Genomic DNA, 19,172 nt, shown 5'->3' with positions numbered 1-19,172 from the left:
GTTAAGCATGTGGGTAACTGGGGTTAGAGTCCTGTCTACAGTGCATGGCAAACACAGGGCATAATTTACACGATGCAAGTTAATATTTTTAAAAAGCTTAACTTGTTTTTAACACAAGTTTATTTTATAAACGCTCTGAGATGCCAATAAATAATATAAACTCTTAATTACGTTTACTTAATTTGACAGAGGATAGGTTAGAGCAGTGTTTCTCAACTCCAGTACTCACGATCTCCCACTATGATTGTCAACCTTTTATAGCCATGCAAATTAGGCCGCTTTGCACGGCATGTGCCTGATGGTTGATAATTATAATATCAATGAAAGCTGCACCTTAGTGGGGTGGGAGGGGCCCCATGGATCGGAGCTGAGAAACACCACGTTAAGCGAACGCATAAATCCATGCACGACCACAGAAGCCCGTGCGACGTCGCCGCCTGTGCTCCCACCTTCGTCGCGCGAGTAGTCCTCTCCCGAGTGAGGCTCAAACAGGTAGTCTCCTGTCGCTAGCTCGAACGCCTACAGAGGGCAGGGGCAGGAGGGGGTGGGGGGGAGCAGGGGCCCATGTGCAGCTGAAGACAAAAGAGTGCAACGCAGGGGGCCCGAAGCTATGCGGTGCCATTTCTCTGCATCGCACTTGTGCGCGTGTACAGCCGTTTGTCAATCCACTACTGGAAGGACCAAGGCCTCCCCACATCGTCCTGCGGGTCATGGGGGTTTCACTGAACCACGGTTTACCACGCTGGTCAGCGCCGGTTGCCGAAGACTTGATCGTATCGGTGTTGCGTCATGTGATGTTTCGGTCGCCGGCTGTGGCGCCGAGAGAACAAGGACGGCGTGTGGCTCTGCGCAACGGAGCAATGCTGTTCTTTATTCCACGTTTCTGACGCATGGTACACCAACAATAAACACTGCCTGACGCGTCGTTATTTATAGAGCGTGGTGCTGGGATTGTACAGGGTTGCCCCTCCTCCCCTCGTGTCCCTTTAACACAAGAGGGGTGGAAAAAAAGGGGGGTGGGGAGGGCAGTGGCTAACTTATGGCAGAGTAAAGAGCTTTGCATGCTGGTTGGGTGGGAGATCTGATATAATTAGCAAGACACGTGTTGGGGACCGTCGCTCACCATGCACGCCGTACTCCAGATGTCGGCGGGCGTGCCATAGCCGGCCCCTATGAGCACCTCAAGCGAGCGGTACTGCCGCGTCTGGATGTCCTCCGTGAAGTGCTTGTGCTGGGAGGGTGAGGCGGGCAGGGCACACACGCGACGACAAGGGGGAAGCACGGTGAGCACCCGGCACAATCCGCGGACGCCCGGCACAGCCTCCCCTCTCTCGCGTCGGCGGCACGGCTCGGCACTGCGGTGGCGCCGACGTTACTGAGCCTCCCTTTGGCAGAGGGAACGAGCGATTGCGTGCGTGCTCCGGCGTAGACTAAAGAGTGGAAACTTACAACCCAGCAGGCGTTGCCGAGGTCGGCAATCTTCACGTTGATCTTGTCGGCGTTGCGCGGGTCCAGGGGGTTGACGAGAAGGTCGGCGGCGCAGAGGGGCACTGCGGGGTGCGCGCACACACAAAATGTACATAGGACACACTCAGTGTGCACAGAGTACACGCACACACAGAGTACACGGACAGCATGCAGCGCACATACACAACACAGGGCACAGTGTACACAGCACAGAAAGCACACAGTGCACAGCACAATACACAGCACAATACACACAAAGACAATGATCCTCCGTATAGCCTGAACAGATTGTGCCGGAAGCAAACATATACGAAGAGCGGTAAGGCACACGAGGGGGTGGGAGGCCAGCACCACGCCCGGCCACCTTTGTCTCCCGAGTGCTGATGTTAACACACCACACCAGGTACTCAATTGAGCATGAGATGACCTAGGCGAGGCCCAGGAACAGTTCAGATATTCGTCACCGATGTTGGCTGTGAATGGAAATCGATCTCCGGTTGCCAAGTTGGTAGTGCAGCGCACTAAGGACTGCCCTATTGCTCCCCACTTATATGACACACACAGCACACATGCACACAGTGCACAGGCAACATACAACAGCATTATTTAGGCCTCAAGCTGGAGATGTATTGCATGGGAGGTGGGGTATGAATAATAAATGATGACGATGATGATTAATATACAGGGTGCTTAAAAACGGATTGTACACTGCAACACGATAACAAGTGAACCTTATGGCAGGACCCCGGGGTCCCGAATAAATGGAAGTCAAAATCGTAATTAACTTATTTTTGCCGACTCCGTCCCACCGTGCACATAAACGCCTCGACCCACCTGGTGTGGATCATTCTGTTGTCATGTCGTGTCCAAGCGCAGCGAGGACGAATGCGCACAAGAGCTGAACAAGAGAATGCACTCCATGCTCGGGTATGGGCAGGATCATAAGTCTTACCCAAAGCTGCTCAAACTGCCTACACGACTTAAGTCCTTTATTCTAGATTTGAAGTTTTCGTGACTGCAAGGATCCATACTCTTTGGTTTTTTCGGTAAAGTCACGTAGGTAAAAAATTAAAATAAATTAAATCACGACGTTTCGGGCGCAACACAAGCGTCCTTCTTCAGGTGGGGACAACTTAGAGGTGGGTGTGACGAGTAATTATATAGTCGCGACTATATAATTACTCGTCACAGCCACCTTTGAGACACACTTAAGCGGTGCGTCTTGTGCTTTCGCTAAATTGTCCCCACCTGAAGAAGGACGCTTGTGTTGCGCCTGAAACGTTGTGATTTAAGTTATTTTAATTTTTTACCTACGTGACTTTACCGAAAAAAACTAAGAATTTAAGTCCTTTATTTGTCATAACGGGATGCATAATACAGTGAAACTGCTCTCTTATCTTCATTATTATTTGTGACCTACGAATGTCTGCAGCCAGGATCAATCGATGACAATCCTATTACCTGCAGATATTTAACAGATGACATGCGTTGCACCGTTAATTCCTCCTGTTTGATAATACTTCTCTTGTCCATATGCATCTGTGCAGATAGGTTTTTTTTTGCGGTTAAGCCAGTCCCCACATACCGCTCGTATCAATGCGGATAAGAGGAGCGGCGACCCACTGCTTTGTAGAGTAACATTGGTATAAACGCTTGTTACAATATGAACAGCGCATTTAAAACGCATACTATTTTATCTACTGTTTACAAAGTGTGTTCACAAATCCACACTGAAAAACACGATGATTGACAGAGGGGTGTAAATTATGTTTTCGATAGTGTATTTAAATAGAGGTCCTGCAGGTAAGTAGTTTTCTGTTTAAAAGGCATAGTTTAACAAGACAACACTTGCCACCATCCTTCAAACCCATTGGTGAAAAAGAGCAAAGTTTTCGTTGACATTATAATATAATTTTCTATTTAAAGCTTTCGGGACTGCAGGGATTCATATTCTTGGTTCTTTCGGTAAAGTCACGTAGAAGGGCAATAATAAAAATGAAACAATTAAATTATCACGACGTTTTAATTGCAACACAAGCAATCATCATCAGGTGTGAAAACCACAGCACCTGATGATGATTGCTTGTGTTGCAATCGAAACCGTCGTGAGAATATAAGTGTTTTATTTTTATTATTTTATTATTTCCCTTCTACGTGACTTTACCGAAAGAACCAAGAATATTATAACATGTTTATGCGAGAGCCGGGGGCTTATGGGACCCCGGGGTCCCGCCATAAGGTTAAAATGTCATGTTAATAGCTTAAAAAAGTCAAAGAGTCTCCACTTGTTCACGATCATCGTCAACAGATTGCCTGGAATCTTCACCAGGTGTTCTCCAGAGCCCGGAGGCACATTTCTTGTAGTATTGTTGCAAATTCTCGGAAGTGTTAAACATGTTTTGAAGCACCCTGTATACGATTATAACAACATCACGTGTTGTTATTTATAAATTTGGCATTGGTTGTCACGGTATTTTAAAACGTGTCAAATTCCAATGTAAATTTCCCTGACACGTGTTCATGAACTATGTTTGCTGCTATAATGCGAAAGTCAGGCCAACGTTTCTGCCGGCAGAGACTTGGGGGGGGGGGGTGTTCAGCAGACTTCATCGGCCAAAACAATGGCTGGCTGTTGTCATGATGCCAGTGTTGGCACCCATAGCATCAACACACGACGGAGGGCTCACTCTGTGATCACAAACCGGGTGTGGGGTGGCACACGGGAGGCAGAGGAGGACAGCTTGGAGACAGGTGGTGTGAGGTTTGTCGAGAGGGTGAAGGGAGAGTCTGGAAGTTGATGGATGAATGTATTGGGTGTTCGAGGGGAAGAGTGTGGCAGAGACGAGTGCTGGAATATGTGGGAATGAGCTATCGGAGTTATAGCGGATATTATGGGAGATAATAGGGGCAGCATGGGAGGCAGAGCGTGGGAGAAGGGAGAACGTGGGAGGGAGATGGAAGAGTATGGGATGGAGAGGGGCCAGCATGGGATGTGGGGAGTAGAGTGTTGGAGTTATAGTGGACAATATAGCACAGGAGAGAGCGTGAGATGGAGAGGCAGGGTTTCGGACGGAGCGGTCAGAGTGTGCGAGTGTCAACTCACTGCGCGCCGAGTCGCTGACGCTGGAGGTGGACACCGTGCGGCTCCTGCGCTCCGGCTCGTCCTCCCCAAACTCGTCCCTGTCCACCACAGTGGAGCACTCCGAGTAGAGCGAGTAGCTGCTCGACATGCCCGACAGGATGGAGGCCGAGCGCCCACCAGATAGGAGGGAGCTGGCGCCTGAGAGCTGCGAGCTGGGGCTGCCGTGCCGGCCGTTGGGCAGGTGTCCGTTGCACTGCACGCACCCCTCCGGGAAACTGAACCGCCGCTGTTGTCTCGCTGGGGCTCCGGCGGAGCCCAGGGCGGGGAGCGCGGAGTTGGGCCCTGCGTGGGGCCCCGCGTCCGGCTGCGCGCGACACCTTACGTCGCACAGGCCGCCGCCGTTCCCGCTGGTGACCACGTCGTCGTAGCAACCGCCGCTACTCTCGTCGCCAAGGCAGCCGTTCTCCTCGGCGAGGACCAGCTGCCCGGGCGTCTTCCCGTTGGCGATGACGATCCTCTTGAGCGTCGCTGCAATTACCGTTGTCGTTGCGTCCGCTATCGCCGCCGCCGTTGCCACCGGCGCGTGCGAGCAGCCGGCGCCATTCATGCAGCAGCTGCCGCTGCCGCTGCGGTCCAGAGGGTCCGCGGGGACATGGCCGCACTCGTAGGCCACGTTCGTCTCGCTCGACTCAGCTGCGGGTACACATCGGGGGAGGAAACCGCATGTGCTGCCCGTCAGCCAGCAGCGCTGCCGCGACCGCTCGTGCCGAATGCCTGGCGACGGCGCGGCACAGAGACAAGACTCCGTTGCCAGTGCAGTGCGCAGGTAAATACATAATAATAAACTTACCGCATTTGTAACTAACTTCAAGCAGAAAAATGCGAGAGGCTAATGTTTGGATGTTTGTAACGCTATAGGGCAGTGTTGACAATACATATGGCTTAGTGCCTTTTAATTGTAATTCAATTTGCATTTTGGCGGACTGGACTAACAGAACGTACAACACCAGCCATGGACAGCCCAAGGATTTTGCAGCACCAGCGGTCCACCATGCAGCCCTCGCAGCAGCCTATAACACCTGTTATGCACAGCAGTCGCTCATTGAAATGCTATCCGGTGTATTCCGGGTCATTTAGTCACAGGCAGCAGCGTTGCGCAGGTGACCAAACACACAAGTGAAATTACAAACAACAGCTGGTCTTTGTAAACAGTGGCGAGTGTGGCGTGTGGCACAGGGGGCGTGTGCTGCAGAGCGCTTCTCTCAGTGGCAGGGCGCGAGGAGCCACTCGTCGACCGAAATGGGGGGGGGGGGGGCGAGTGGGGAGGAGAGCCCCACACACACTCGCGCCAGCGGTGAACTGTACGGGAGGGGGCGAGTTCCCCCGCAAGCGAGAAATGTGGCCTTACCGCCGGAAAGAAAAAAGAAAAAATAATTTGTGGAAGGAACGCGAGTGGGGTTGTGACCTCACCATGCACTGGTACGTTAGATAAGCAGTTAATATATGTGAACCGTTCAGCGTATGAATAGCCTTCCCCTACCCATACCCGAAGCGTAGACACGGTACAAGCACAGGTAGGGCAGGGGGTTCGGCGGTGAGAGATTCCCGAGAGCCAACGTGGTGATGAGTAATATCTTGCCGACGTGCGGCAGTGGAGCCTCATTATCGCTGCCGGGCACAGGGCGTGCTCACACACATCCCCGCCACCGCGCGTTCATTAACACGCCCACGTCAAACGCGGACTCTGATCGCGCATTTCAATTGGGTTGTTTGATAACGTTTAATGTTGGATGTTTGGATGCAGCCAATCATCCCTCGCTCCGGGATCCATAAAATGAATGTCACTTTGCGGGGGAAGTTGTCCAAGGATAGACATGCCCCTGCCATATTCACGTGGAATTTGTACCACTGGCTCAAGGCTCTCGAGAGGAGATGAGCACCAATGCCTCAACGCTCATTTGAGCAGCAGGAACACGGCGGCGCAGGTTGTTCGAGCAGGATTAGGGAGAGTGGTGTAAGCAGTGTTGTTGTGATCCATTCCGTAATTTCCAAAAGCCGGAATCTCAGCCAGGCAAGTCTGCCGGCAACACCATTTATCGCGTGCGCCGCGCCCGGGCATGGCAGTAGGGGATAACGAGGGTTAAGGATGCATCCAGAGCGTTACAAACATCCATTACACGAGCTTGGCCACGATCGTGGCTGTGTAGTGGTGGCGCGACGCACCCGGCATATCAATGCGCTGCGAGCGACGCGGAAAGTTAATTACGCGTTGCCCACAAAACCATTCCAGGATTAATAGTACCGTGTGACAATCGCAAATAATTTAAAGCGGCGTAAATTAGTACACAGAGTGCGGTGGAACCTCCGTTACTTTTTTATAATTTTGGTAAGTGCAGCAGCCAAATTATAACAAAATCCCAGCATCAGAGGTGGCTTTCTCAGGGATTAATGTATGGCTGCTAGGGTCCAATAAATGGAGATACACCTGAGTGGTTCTTCACATTACTGGAGGAGATTTAAAACTCGCCACTGAGTTGCATCATGTGAACCCTCACCTCCAGAATTTCCAAGTTTGCGCAACCTGGTGTTCAAACCCTGAGGCATCGTTAAACCTTAACGACCGCAAATGATGATATGCGGTCGTAATGGGGGCGAGCATTACTCATGAAGTAGCTTACATCAGAAATTCCGTATGAAGTCGTTATTGATCAAAGCTGCAGCAGTGTGGAGTTACTGCTTCAGGAGGGAGCTGCAACTGTGGGAGGTTCTACCGCACTGGACAGCGGGCGTGTTAGATGCGGGTTAGAAGAAGCGTCTTACATTCATCGCCATCATCCTCATCAGCAACATCCACAGACTCCTGCTGCGGCACGGTGGCATGCTGGGGAGGGTCCACGTCACACCGCACTGCGTCCTTCGACGGCCGCTCGCACTCCCTTGCAACAAGGGACATGACGGTGGTGGTGGTGGCGGTATGGGTTGTGGCCGAGTCGCCCTGCGCTGCACCATGGCCCTCGGCCCGCAAGTCTAGCGGCGCGTCCTGAACAGCGCTCGTAGCGAGGGGCCTCGGCGGCTCGTGCGACTGAGAGTCATCGGTGCGTGCGTTCCGCTGCGTATCGGTGCCATCTTTGGGGAGAGCGCTGCGTGACTCGCGCCCTCCCGACTGCTCCTCCCGCTGCGTCTTCTGGGAGTCCTTCTCTTCTTCTTGCAAAGCATTGTGGGGAGATCGCTGAGGCCTAGCCTCGTGCTGCTGCGGTGGCTGGGCGTCACAAAGCTTCGGACCGTCCAGCAGGAGGCTCTGCGGCTCGCTCGCCACGCTCCTAACCTCGTTCGGGGGGGTCTGACCTTCTTGCTTCTGGGACGCGCCGTGCAGAGGTGTTTCCTGGCCATCTCTGCACATCGCCTGGCTGTCCTCCACCTGGCCCTGGCCTTCCTGGGAGGCCGCCTGCTTGCACTGGGGCTCGATCTGTTGTTGCTGCTCGAGTAGAGGCGTCGGTGTAGCGCAGCGAGGCTCGCGGCCGTCCGGCGGCCCGTCCTGATCGTGCTTACTTTCGAGGGACTGTGGCCCCGTGTCGAGTTGCCGGCGCCGCTCGGCCTCGCGCTCCATCTCCTCGATCTCCTGCATGCGCTGCGTCAGAAGCTCCGCCTGTCGCTTTTGCTTCTTCTTCAGTTTCTTCTTCTTGTTCTTCGAGAGTTTCCCCATCTAGGAGGGGGGGGGGGGAGAAGCAGAAGCCACCGGAGTCGCGCCGGGGCGTGTCAGTGCACACACAGATCGGGTCGATGCACACACACACACACACAATTGCAATAACAAGCAGCACGTTAATTACACAGGCCCCTTCCCGCAGATTAACATTCCTCATTTTGACTCTAAACAAAGGTGGAGATTTAAAAAAAAATTCTCAAACCCCGTTTTCTTTCCGATTAATTACCTCACCATCAATTCAGTACTAAATTGATGTCCTTGCCAAATATGCTGCAATATCAGCTTCATGTTCTTGAAAAGTGGATTCTATTTTTAACGCATATAATTATGCGGCAGTTTTTTTATTCCATTTTCTTTTCATTGCTTTTATATTAACAGAGCAGGAACAATAATATCAATCAGGCCAATTCCGATTGTCTTGTACGTGACAGAGGTCGACCGTTCATTTCTCTTTTTTTTCTGGCTGGCGTTTTCAAGATTTCTCATGAGAAGATACCAATCACAGCCTCCATTACTTCTTCACTCTTGTAATAAACGTGGATTCAATCCCCGCTCGCCCTTTGGAGAGAACCCCACAATGCCGCGCTTGCTCAGCCTCGAGATGGAATTAATCGCTCGGCCAATTGGCAGGCGCGCGCCCGGCGCCCGGGGGCCCGGCTCACAATTAAATTTCAATTTCAAACGCCGCGACGAGAAGGATTTTCATGAAATCCATCGAGGCACTTCAAAACCGAGTGTCGTGTCGTGGCACCACGTCTATGAATGGTGCCAACACAAAGCTATAAATAACGCCGCGGAACAAATCGTGCCGCACGCACGCACGCCCACGCACACCCACACACTTCCGGCAAAGCGGGCAACACGGCCGGGAAAAAGGAACTCTAAGTGCGATTAACGATCCCGGCGTGACGACGAGTGACAGAGGCACCCACCTGCTTCTCCTGTGGAGCCGTGCTCACTATTGGGGGTGGAGGTGGGGGGGACGGGGGAGCAAGAGCACAGAAACGAATGCTGTCAGACAGGTTGCATCAACGCAGCCAAATCCCACACATGCTCCCCCTATAATTAAAACTTAAAACTATATATAAACGAGAAAATAATAAAACGCTATCTTATACCAGTACAGGCTGATGTTTCTGACAATGGTATTTCTTCAGAGCAGAGAGAGAGTGGGTGCTATTCACTAATTAAGATATTTCACCTGGAAAATCCCCTTAGATAAAACATCTCGTTCGCACGGGTGTCCAGGGTCGTCAATTAACACCGTACATGTCGCGGTCGTGCTGCTGCATAGCTCTCCAATGTGTTTTTGGGTTGTGCCACGTGTTGTACGGCGCGATGTTTGGCGTTTTGCTCTACAGGAGCGAAACGTCGGGCATCGTGCCGGACAACACACGGTGCTATGACCTGATAAGAACACATCCAAGAGAGAAAGAGGGAATAAAGACTGTTTTTTTTTATATGAGCACCCAATGATGCTGGATGTAAACGCTATCGAAACGTCATACAAAAATGTCAAAATTATGACTGGTTTTGCTGAAAAACCAAATCAACTTAATCCGCTTGGTTCTGTTGGTGGTGGAGAGTCTATAGTAAAAAAATGACATTATACCTACATGACCTAACCCAAAATAAACCAAATAATGAATCATATTTCCTGATAATATTTAGCTAAGAGAAACAATATTAGGTGAACCATGTCATTTTCACAGGTGCCCTGGATTTATTTCAGATTACATATTAGCGTACAAGGCCATAACAAGACTGGTGTGTTTAGGAACCTCGTTCCCACAAGCGCCGACCAATACCCAAGGACTGTATCGCTCCCCCACCCACATTTATTTACTGGTCATGCCCATTTTTACTTCCATTCCATTTAATTTCCACTGTTAGAATTTATTTGTGGTTGCTGAACACAGCCAAAAGTATAAAAAAAGACTCCAAGTGGCCAATTCCATTCAGAACTCAAGTTCTAACCCTAAATCTTCCACCGGTTTAAAGCAGCTCCACTTCCCTTGAGTTCCTACCACACGGGACGTTTTTTCAGAGCACCTCCCCCTCCCCGCCGCCTGCATGAGTGATGCCGAGCAGAGTGTGCTGCTCACCCGCAGATCCAGAGGGGGGCGGTGCCCCCTGCTGCTGCCACTGTGTGGCTTCGGCGGCCATGCGCCGCACGTACGCATCATCCACGCACAGCAGGATGTTCTCGGGTTTGATGTCCGTGTGGATGATCTTGCACTTGGTGTGCAAGTAGTCCAGGCCCTGCAGCACCTGCGCACATGGTCACACGTGCAAGGGGTGTGGGGGGGGGGTGTGGGAGACCACGTATCGGTCACAAGCGCAATCTGTCTCTCTTTTCTTCCGTTTAGCCCCACCATGAGTCAAGGGGGTTGGTCGGTACACCCCCCCGGGGATGGCAGATGCTACCAGTATTCACTACGAGCGTCAAGCTTAGACTTTTTATGCTATCTGTTTTGTAGACCGGCATTATATTCATCTTATTCCATACGTGTTTCTTGTCAAAATATTAATATATTTATTTTCTTCCCCTCCCAAAATCATATTTTTCTATCAAACATACTACGGCACCCATTTAATGGCATTTTTCTAATAAAAAGATACCATGGTAACAATGCTGTCAAGCGTATTTGTGATCTGTGATACAATTTTCCAACACAACACGAACCCTAATGCATTTGCCACCCTAGCTGGTACCAATAGGCCAGTTTTGGGGCTAACGGTTCAATGACCATCGATCTTCACATGGCAGCTGACGATGAGGCTGTACAAACTTATTCCACAGCGGAATTATGGAAAATCTCGAAGCAACGGCATTTGAAGGTGCAGTGCCACAGTAGCCACATGTGCATCTAGAATAGCTGGCTTACAACACAATATTCTGTAAGAAGACACTGACGGAGCCACTTGGAGATAAATGCCATCATAGCATCAGCAGAGACGAGACTGTAGGAGCGATCGGGAGGTTAACGAGGGTCACGAGTGAGATTAATAACAAACTACCGTCTTAATTGAGTACAACCCCACCACGGGCTGCTCAATTAAGAGGTGCAAACAAAACCTCGCAGCATGGATCCCACCTCTGTAGTTTACGTGGGCGACCCGGTTCATTTAATTTCCAATAAAGGAAGTCAATCAGCATGAAACTCACACAGCTCGCAACTCCCACGTGTGCGCACAGTGAACCACGGAACAGAATGGCACGGGCGCAAAGACAAACAATTAATTGTGATTGACGAGCACCCTTGGCCTGCAGGGAGCCAAGGGCCCTTTAATGTAAAGCTAAACACCGATGCCATGCTTGAATCCGGCATAGACCACAGTGGGGGGGGCAGCATGAGACCAACAGTTCAGGCTCCATCCTCCCACCTCCACCAAATGGCATTGCCCGAAATAAAACTGCAAGCGCCATCGACAAACACAATACCAACATGTAGCACAGCCATCCATGCCTGTGCGAATGTTAGGCCAAACGCCCCACCCTGCTTCATGACATTATTGCAATTTGTTGTTGGGGGGCCAAACTCACCACGCTTTGTGAACTTCGCAGGCTGAGACTAATTTCTCTAGTAAATACTTACCGAGTGGCTGTTAGACTGGAGTCGGTAGCACGTGACTAGTGGCCACAACCGTAGTGAAAGATATACAGGAAAACCTTGGATTGCGAGTAACTTGGTCTGCGAGTGTTTTGCAAGACGAGCACATTTTAAAAATAAATATTAATTTGATAAACCAGCGAGGTCTTGCAATACGAGTAGTACGTGTATATGCTTTGTCTGCCGAGTGTCACGTGATCACAACTGATATACGAGTGCTTTGGATTACAAACACGTTTCCAGAACGAATTATGCTCGCAATTCAAGTGTTTACTGTACTGGATGTTGTGTGCTGGGTGCACAGAGAAATATTATCCGGGTTGAAAACCCGGACAGACCCGGCTGTGATTGAGCCCTGGTGGTAATTCCCATGCAGGACCGGCTGACAAAGTGGCAATCCAGGCAAGCTGCAGTCAGTCTATTAACAAAGTCGAGATTTAAACAAGGGCTTCAATTTGACTCTGAAAAGCACAAATGACAACGCACGCGAGAAATCAGGTGAGGCGTGAAAGAACGGACAATGGTCCGGTGTTATAACGACAACAATGACGACAATGTGCAGCAGTGATGCACTGGAGCTAAGAGGGAGCGATCAATCGAGTCTGCTAATGGAAACGGTCCCCCGCGGCTGGGCGGCGCTGGCAGAACGATTCCACTGGTCAACAACAAAAAAACATTTTTTTCTGGCCTGAACTTTTGCAGTTGTTTTAGACTAATTTCAAGGTGCTGATTCCAAATCTGATCTCAGATTTGCTCTATCACATCTCATTTTTATGCTATCGGCATACCCCATTTTAATTGATTTTACCCGAAATTAACTGTGTCACTTATGATTGCAAGTTGTTGCGAGTCAGTGACTGCTTTAGTGTTAAAATATGGTGCTGTATTTTTAGGATAGTGTGTTTATAATATAATTTTATGTAGATATCCACATTTATTTAATATTTTTCTTCTGCAGTTTTTATTGAAAATGATGTGATAGACAAAAACTGATGCCAGACTTGGAATCAGCACCCCAAAATTACCTTAAAACCGTTGGAATACCTTATGGCAGAAAAAGTGTGTTGACCAGTGTTCTAGGACACGCTGATGCCCCCTTCTGGCCTCCACGGGCGTCTGCCGTTAACTGTGCCCATTCTCATGAAACAGCAGCGTTTACGACAGCAGATTTAGAAAATACTTCCAAAGTGCCACCTGTTTTCACAACCGTTTATACAACAATAGCACTGACGTTTCAATCTATCGGTAAGGGAAATACAAGGCCCTTTTATACAGTGGTGTTTAACAAGATTTTGTATTCGTCTAAAAGATCAAGGTTGCAGCCCTACAATTGCTCACACCATTACTGGCAGAAGACGTGCGGGGACTCACACTTTACCCCACCACACGCAACCTGTCGATCGACTTTAATGCAGCATACCCAGTTGTATCGAGTGGACAGCGGAGGGGGCATTTCGGAAACGTGCACCATTGTTTCAACTGCTGTGCCGGGAGATGGAACTGATGATCTCTGGATTGCAAGTTCAGTGTGCTGATCATCGCATCACAACAAGCATCCTAATTCTGACCTAAAACATGTGTTCCCTAATTAATAGCACCAGCCATTTATCCTAAATAAGAGCATCCTTATTTTGACAAGAGGTGCCAGGATAGGGTTATCATATTAAATGGTACGTGGCTGTCGATATTGTTTGTGAAAATTGTAAATATTCTATTCCATTGTAAATAGGAAAGCCGAAAAGGATAAAACAGAAAGGCTGCTCCGTGGATTTCTATGTCCTTGTGCCCATCACATGCTGTTACTCCGTGTCCACACACAACTCCGGGTCACGGGCAGACCCCAAGCTCAGGAGACCTGGCCGACACATTCTTCCCAGCAAAATTAAATTGCTGGCTATTATCAGGGTAGAAACAGCCAAATCCGCACAACAGCCCAAGTAAAAACAAATTCCACCTGTCCCAGGTGCACAAAAAATAGTGAGGCATATGGATAACGGACAATGGTAGTGAAGTGAGAGCGGCGGGCACATAGTACCCATCTCAAAACTCTTTGTGCACCACATTCCGCGGCGCTCACAGCTATTGCTGTGGTTGTGGATAACGAATCTCTAGTGGACGGTGACATTGACGGAGAAAAACGACCAGCGCCGTGCAACAGCCCCCATAAAAATCCATTTAGCCTGTCTATCACACGATGACAATCTCCCCCCTCCCCCCCCCACAGAGCTCCCTGTGAGCTGAGCAATATTTTGCACGGATACTATTAAACACGGTCGGATTGGTCCACGTGTGACGGTTAACAAACCGGTCCCTGCAGATAATGCTGCCATAACAACCAGAAATGTTCTGCGTCCGTCATAAAGTAATTTACTGCGGCACATTTTATTTAGCGCCAAGTGGGTGGGTGGGTATGGGCTGCATTCTCTCTCATCACTTGATGCCATCACCCAGTATGAGCACTTCCTGAGGATTCGCTCCTGCAGGAGTTGGGAATGTTTTAATTATTTCGTTCCGATCAACTGCATGCGACAGTCGGAAAAGACAGTGCAGTTTGAATGCAGATGATAAATAATTTGCACGCGCGTTAACACTTCGCACAGCAGCCTTAGCGGCATGTCTCCAAGGCATACGCAATCAAATATTACATGTTTTAAAAATCCACTGCTGGATGAATGCCTCCCTGTTGTGCGCGTTGTTTGGCAAAAACGTCACCACTCTGGTCAATGTGGGTTGGTGAAAGTCGGAGGATTCCAGGACTGGTTCAGATATCAATAAACACCGTTGTCGAAAATCTAACACAGGTCACTGGGTTCAGACAGCGATGCACCAACCACTGCATAGATAGCTTCTTCGCCAAGGCGTTCATAACTTTACACAGAGCATGCCATGCAACCTTCATTGCAAACCTGTGCCTCCATTAACCACAGGACATTTAGGGCCAAATTCACACTATGACCAGATCACATCGCTCTCGAGATTTTCCTTGGAGTCAGTGACGCAGGCATCGAGACATTTTCACACAAAATGAGACGAATTAATAATGGGAATTCTCCAACACGAAGCCCTGCGCCTTCTCGTGGTAGCTTTGTGGTGGAAGTGCGCGGGCACGCGCAGACACACGGGAACAGGGGCTGCCCTACCTGGTGAATGATGCTCCTCACGCACGGCGTGGGTAGGCCCTGGTAGCTCGACTTGATGATCCACTTGAGCAGGTGGTGACCGAGAACCTCAAACACCATGCACACGTCTGCGGGTCTTGTCAAGGCTCCACCACCTTCCAGCGTTCAACCTTCGCTTGCCTGTCGGACCACCGGGCCTCGACTTCCAATTACAATATTTAAAATGCCACTTGGGCTGCCCGCCCCCTCAGCCAGCGAATGTCACAGAGAAACCACTCTGATGCCTAAATGGCTGCATACAGAATTACTTTATACAGTTGCTACTGGCGCAGCCAGCTAACATTTCAGAGGGGTCAAGTCGTTTTTCAAAGTCACTCATATGAGGAAAACAAATTTGATTGTATATCCACAAGAAAGTGTTTTATAATGAAAGTATTAAATGTATCTTTAGTGATAAAAATATAAGTACAAGAAGCCGGGAAAGATAGAGAATTAAGTTACAAAAGCAATTTGTAAAATTGGATGCATCTGGGAGTTTGAAATTCCACATTCTTGAGTAATATCATGAACTGAGGTAAATGTAACGAAGGCCATGATCACCAACGTCTTTGAGATAGGACACTGTACATAGAGATTATAACTTTAAAAAATGCAACATTCATTAGGTAATTAATAGGGAACTCTTTATTAACATTTTTTCTTCCTTGAAAATATAAAATGGTCGACGTCGTGCAAAGGCCGTCTGCACATTTCTCTGATGACACCCCGCGCGTGTACCTCAGCGATGCCTATCCGCAAGGTGGCGGGACATGGGCTGAACGTCACCTGGGTCTGTCTGAGTTGGTGACCCAGAAAATACCGAGTGAAAAGTGAAGCCCTGGCTGGAAACGCCCGCGTGGCGGTAGTGTGAAGGATACGCGTGCCGTTGACGCCCGTGATCTTGAAGTCGTCCAGGAGGTTGACCACCATGTCACGGTTCGAGTCGCACGGGTCACTGTCCCGCACCTGTGTCGCGAGACGGCGACGCACGGCGACCGACCCTCAATTCTCTCACGCCCGCAAATTCACAACGATGGGCTTCATTGAACTCTGGAAGCACGTTTCCCTCCTTGTGCGCATGCTGCTGTTTGTCTGGCTCCTAAAGCTGCTTCTTGCAACCAGGCTACGTTTTTTTTACCTCCAATTAAATTTTTTCTGGTTGAGTTGACTGCGTGGCCGCAAGAGGTCAGAACGCTGAGCCGAACTGCTGAGACCCCGAGTTCACATCCAGGCAGCTGCCTGTGGTTAAACCGGGTTCTCAACTGTAGCCAGATCACGAGCGACTCCACAAAAAAAACCCATCACGTAAAATTTGGTTCTGCACTTAAATTGGATACATTCCAGCTTTAAGACTTAATAATATCGGTTTCACAGTCGCAGGGATAATGATGAAGGGGCTAACAAAAAAAATATTTCCTGCTAATATGTGGAGACCAGAGTTTACTTGAAGGAATTGTCAGAGGTAACTCCATAGTATCCACTTCGGTGGGCTGTTCTCTAACACTAAGGGTTGTTGCACTGCTCCGCATCGATTCTTCGTCTCATAACAAAAGGCCGAAAGCACAATCGGGATAAAATTGGAGAAATAGGCTTCAAACGAGCCTCAAGTGTGGATACACAATCATATTCCTGTCGAATCACACTCATTTTGTGGACAGCTTTTCAGTAATGAGCTTCCCAATTAGTGAGCTGCGCCCTGCGGTGCTTTTAAGTTGTAACCGACCATATGGCCTCATGCAGCTGTGCCTTCTCCATTGTGCTGCTTTTGTTATCCCGCACCTAAGCTACTTCCTGCATGCAGCAGGAAGCAATATAGCCGAATAATAACAATGTCTAGTTTGACATACCGCGTCATCGTTCATAAAAATCGCATCTCACAATCGCCGAGGAACCACAGACACGCTGGAAGGCAGCAGCCAGGCGGTGAACTGGCGCTACCAACAACTGCCCAAGCTCTGCAGTCCTTTATATATAAAGGTGTTTTCTTCAGCGAATTAATGAGTGCACCGATGTTGGCAGCAAACTGGAGCACCCGGACAAAGCCCGCACATGTGAGGGGGGCAACACTCGAGCCCATGCAGAAGGGACAGACGAAATTAGTCTGCACTTTGCTGTACCGCCTTCTCCTGGCAAGCCAGAGTATACCACCTGCTCGGCGGCAGGGGAAGTGGCACCCATACGATCAGGATCACGGGATACCGACAGGCGGCTCGTCCCATGGCCTCCCACACTACTGCTACAGTGATAGCCACACGAGCATAATATGTATAAAAAAATACTTTACCGCCTTTTGTCAATGCACCGTCAGTCAGGCAGGTTGCATACCTCATTTAGCTGGTTCGTATGAGTTGGTTAAGGGCGAGGGAGGTGGTTCAGAGATACTGCGCCGTACATGTTAACCGTGGCCAGTAATTGACCTCAGGTCATTGGGTGCATAGTGCAAAGGGCTGACCACTGTGACACTGCTCTATGCCACAACAGAAATGAGAGATCGCAGCTCTCCTTTTAATATTCTCCACGTCTGATAACGCTGTGCACTACCCGTGTCTCGTTGCCATTTGTGCGTGCGTGCGTAGGCGTGTGCGCACAAGTGTGACGCGCACGAGCTAGAGTCGATGATGGTGCTGCCATCACTCACGCATTTCAGTAGCTTGATTTCGTCGAGCGCCGTCTCCGTGTAGTGCTGCGCACTCTTCACCACCTTCATGGCCACGAACCGCTTGCCCCTGCGTAAGCCGGCGCAGAGCAAGCGTTACAGAGGCACCAGCTGTCGAGCGGCCTCCGACTTATAAGCAAATCACCCCCGCCTGTGCCAATTACTGCTGCGAAAATGTGCATCTTTCTCTCTCTAAAGCTTTACCCTAATAACACCCCCCGCCCCCCTCTCCTGTACACCCCGGGGCCACCACAGACCCTGCTTGGCTTGCGCAGCTTCACACCCCTGCAGCCTCGCTGTGTGGTACAGCTTAGCGGGGCGCTCTCCGCTCACACGATCACTGCCACACCCCCACGCCATCGGAATATTGCGCTGCACACCACCACCCCCACCCTTCCGCCCTGCGCGTGGGCAAGCGGGAATATTCCGTTTGCAATCGCGTTGATGTCTGACTGCTCGCCGTTCCACCTCCTCCGCCACCGGCGACTCCGCAAATTAACCATGGCTCTCGTTATATAACTCCTCCCCCCATCCCCCGCCCCCCCACTCCTGTATACACACAAACCCAGCTCGGACCTCTCAGGAGCAGAAGAATCACCAGTTTTAAATTTAGAGAAATCATCCCTTTAAAATTCCACCTCTGCGGCTTCACACCGACTTTTCGCGGAGCTGCGTGTCTTGCCGCGGATTAGCAAGTCGCACGCGTACCCTTCCCATTAGCGGCCTGCAGTGCACAACCGCTACTATGGCACACAAATAGAAGCCAGTCCCCGGGGACTACCCAGGTGGCGACGTCACCACCCTCCATCGCCTCCCAAATCCGGTGGGGAGAGGGACACTATCCACTTCACCTGTCCCCCCCGTTTCTCTCCCTCTAGACAGAGAGCAGCATCTCCTTGTAAGTTGAACTTCTTTCGCACCATACGTAGCCAACCGCGCTAATTGGAGGTGCGGTTGGCTGCAGCTTGCTCTGAGTGCTTCCGATGCACCAGCGTGTGTGTGCACACGCTCTGCGTGGGAGGCACTGCTTTGTCTGGACGCCGTATCGTGCGGCGCATTTTGCCGCCAGCTAAAGATCCGGGCACATGGTCCCGTCTCCAAGCTCTCCGCTGCTTTCTTCAGAAATGGCCCATTACCAAGACATCCATTTTCACAAACGTGACAGTTGCCGAAAATATAATTCCCACTCTGCTTCCATTCTCGCTCCGCTCGGTCATTGTGCCGCTTAAATTAAATTATGTTAAACTCATGTAATGCGCGACAGCGGTGTCACCGACGGTGCCGAGAAATGAATCATCTCCAGTAGGGCCCTTTAAGGGAAAGCTCGAGCCTGAATGCTAATGAGAGGGTGTCGCCCCATGCGCAGGCTGACAAGTGGGGACCGGGCTGACATGCCGGCCGTTAAAAAACTAAACACCTAGGATTCCACTTCAAACAACCCCAAGAACGAAGGCGTCGCACCGGCAGCCCAGCACCCTACGCGGAGAAC

At 50.2% G+C, this 19,172-nt stretch overlaps 1 protein-coding gene across 5 annotated transcripts in view; it reads right to left on the bottom strand.

The window, feature by feature from the left end:
* Nucleotides 1-19,172, bottom strand: part of LOC144943643 (SRSF protein kinase 2-like) — a 70,933-nt gene that overhangs the window by 9,136 nt on the left and 42,625 nt on the right. For all 5 annotated transcript variants that reach the window (XM_078871309.1, XM_078871308.1, XM_078871311.1 and 2 more), the window contains 10 exons: nucleotides 17,666-17,753; nucleotides 15,906-15,993; nucleotides 15,010-15,116; nucleotides 10,361-10,526; nucleotides 9,188-9,213; nucleotides 7,370-8,252; nucleotides 4,571-5,242; nucleotides 1,450-1,550; nucleotides 1,124-1,231; nucleotides 450-519 (listed from right to left, as the gene is read on the bottom strand). In XM_078871309.1, coding sequence (XP_078727435.1) covers nucleotides 450-519; nucleotides 1,124-1,231; nucleotides 1,450-1,550; nucleotides 4,571-5,242; nucleotides 7,370-8,252; nucleotides 9,188-9,213; nucleotides 10,361-10,526; nucleotides 15,010-15,116; nucleotides 15,906-15,993; nucleotides 17,666-17,753 — 2,309 coding nt within the window. The remainder of the gene's footprint in view (nucleotides 1-449; nucleotides 520-1,123; nucleotides 1,232-1,449; nucleotides 1,551-4,570; nucleotides 5,243-7,369; nucleotides 8,253-9,187; nucleotides 9,214-10,360; nucleotides 10,527-15,009; nucleotides 15,117-15,905; nucleotides 15,994-17,665; nucleotides 17,754-19,172) is intronic.

Source organism: Lampetra fluviatilis, chromosome 32 (assembly GCF_964198595.1).
Source record: "Lampetra fluviatilis chromosome 32, kcLamFluv1.1, whole genome shotgun sequence".
Lineage (NCBI taxonomy): Eukaryota > Metazoa > Chordata > Hyperoartia > Petromyzontiformes > Petromyzontidae > Lampetra > Lampetra fluviatilis.
Note: the sequence above shows the minus strand (reverse complement) of the source record. Positions and strands in the feature narration are given on the sequence as shown.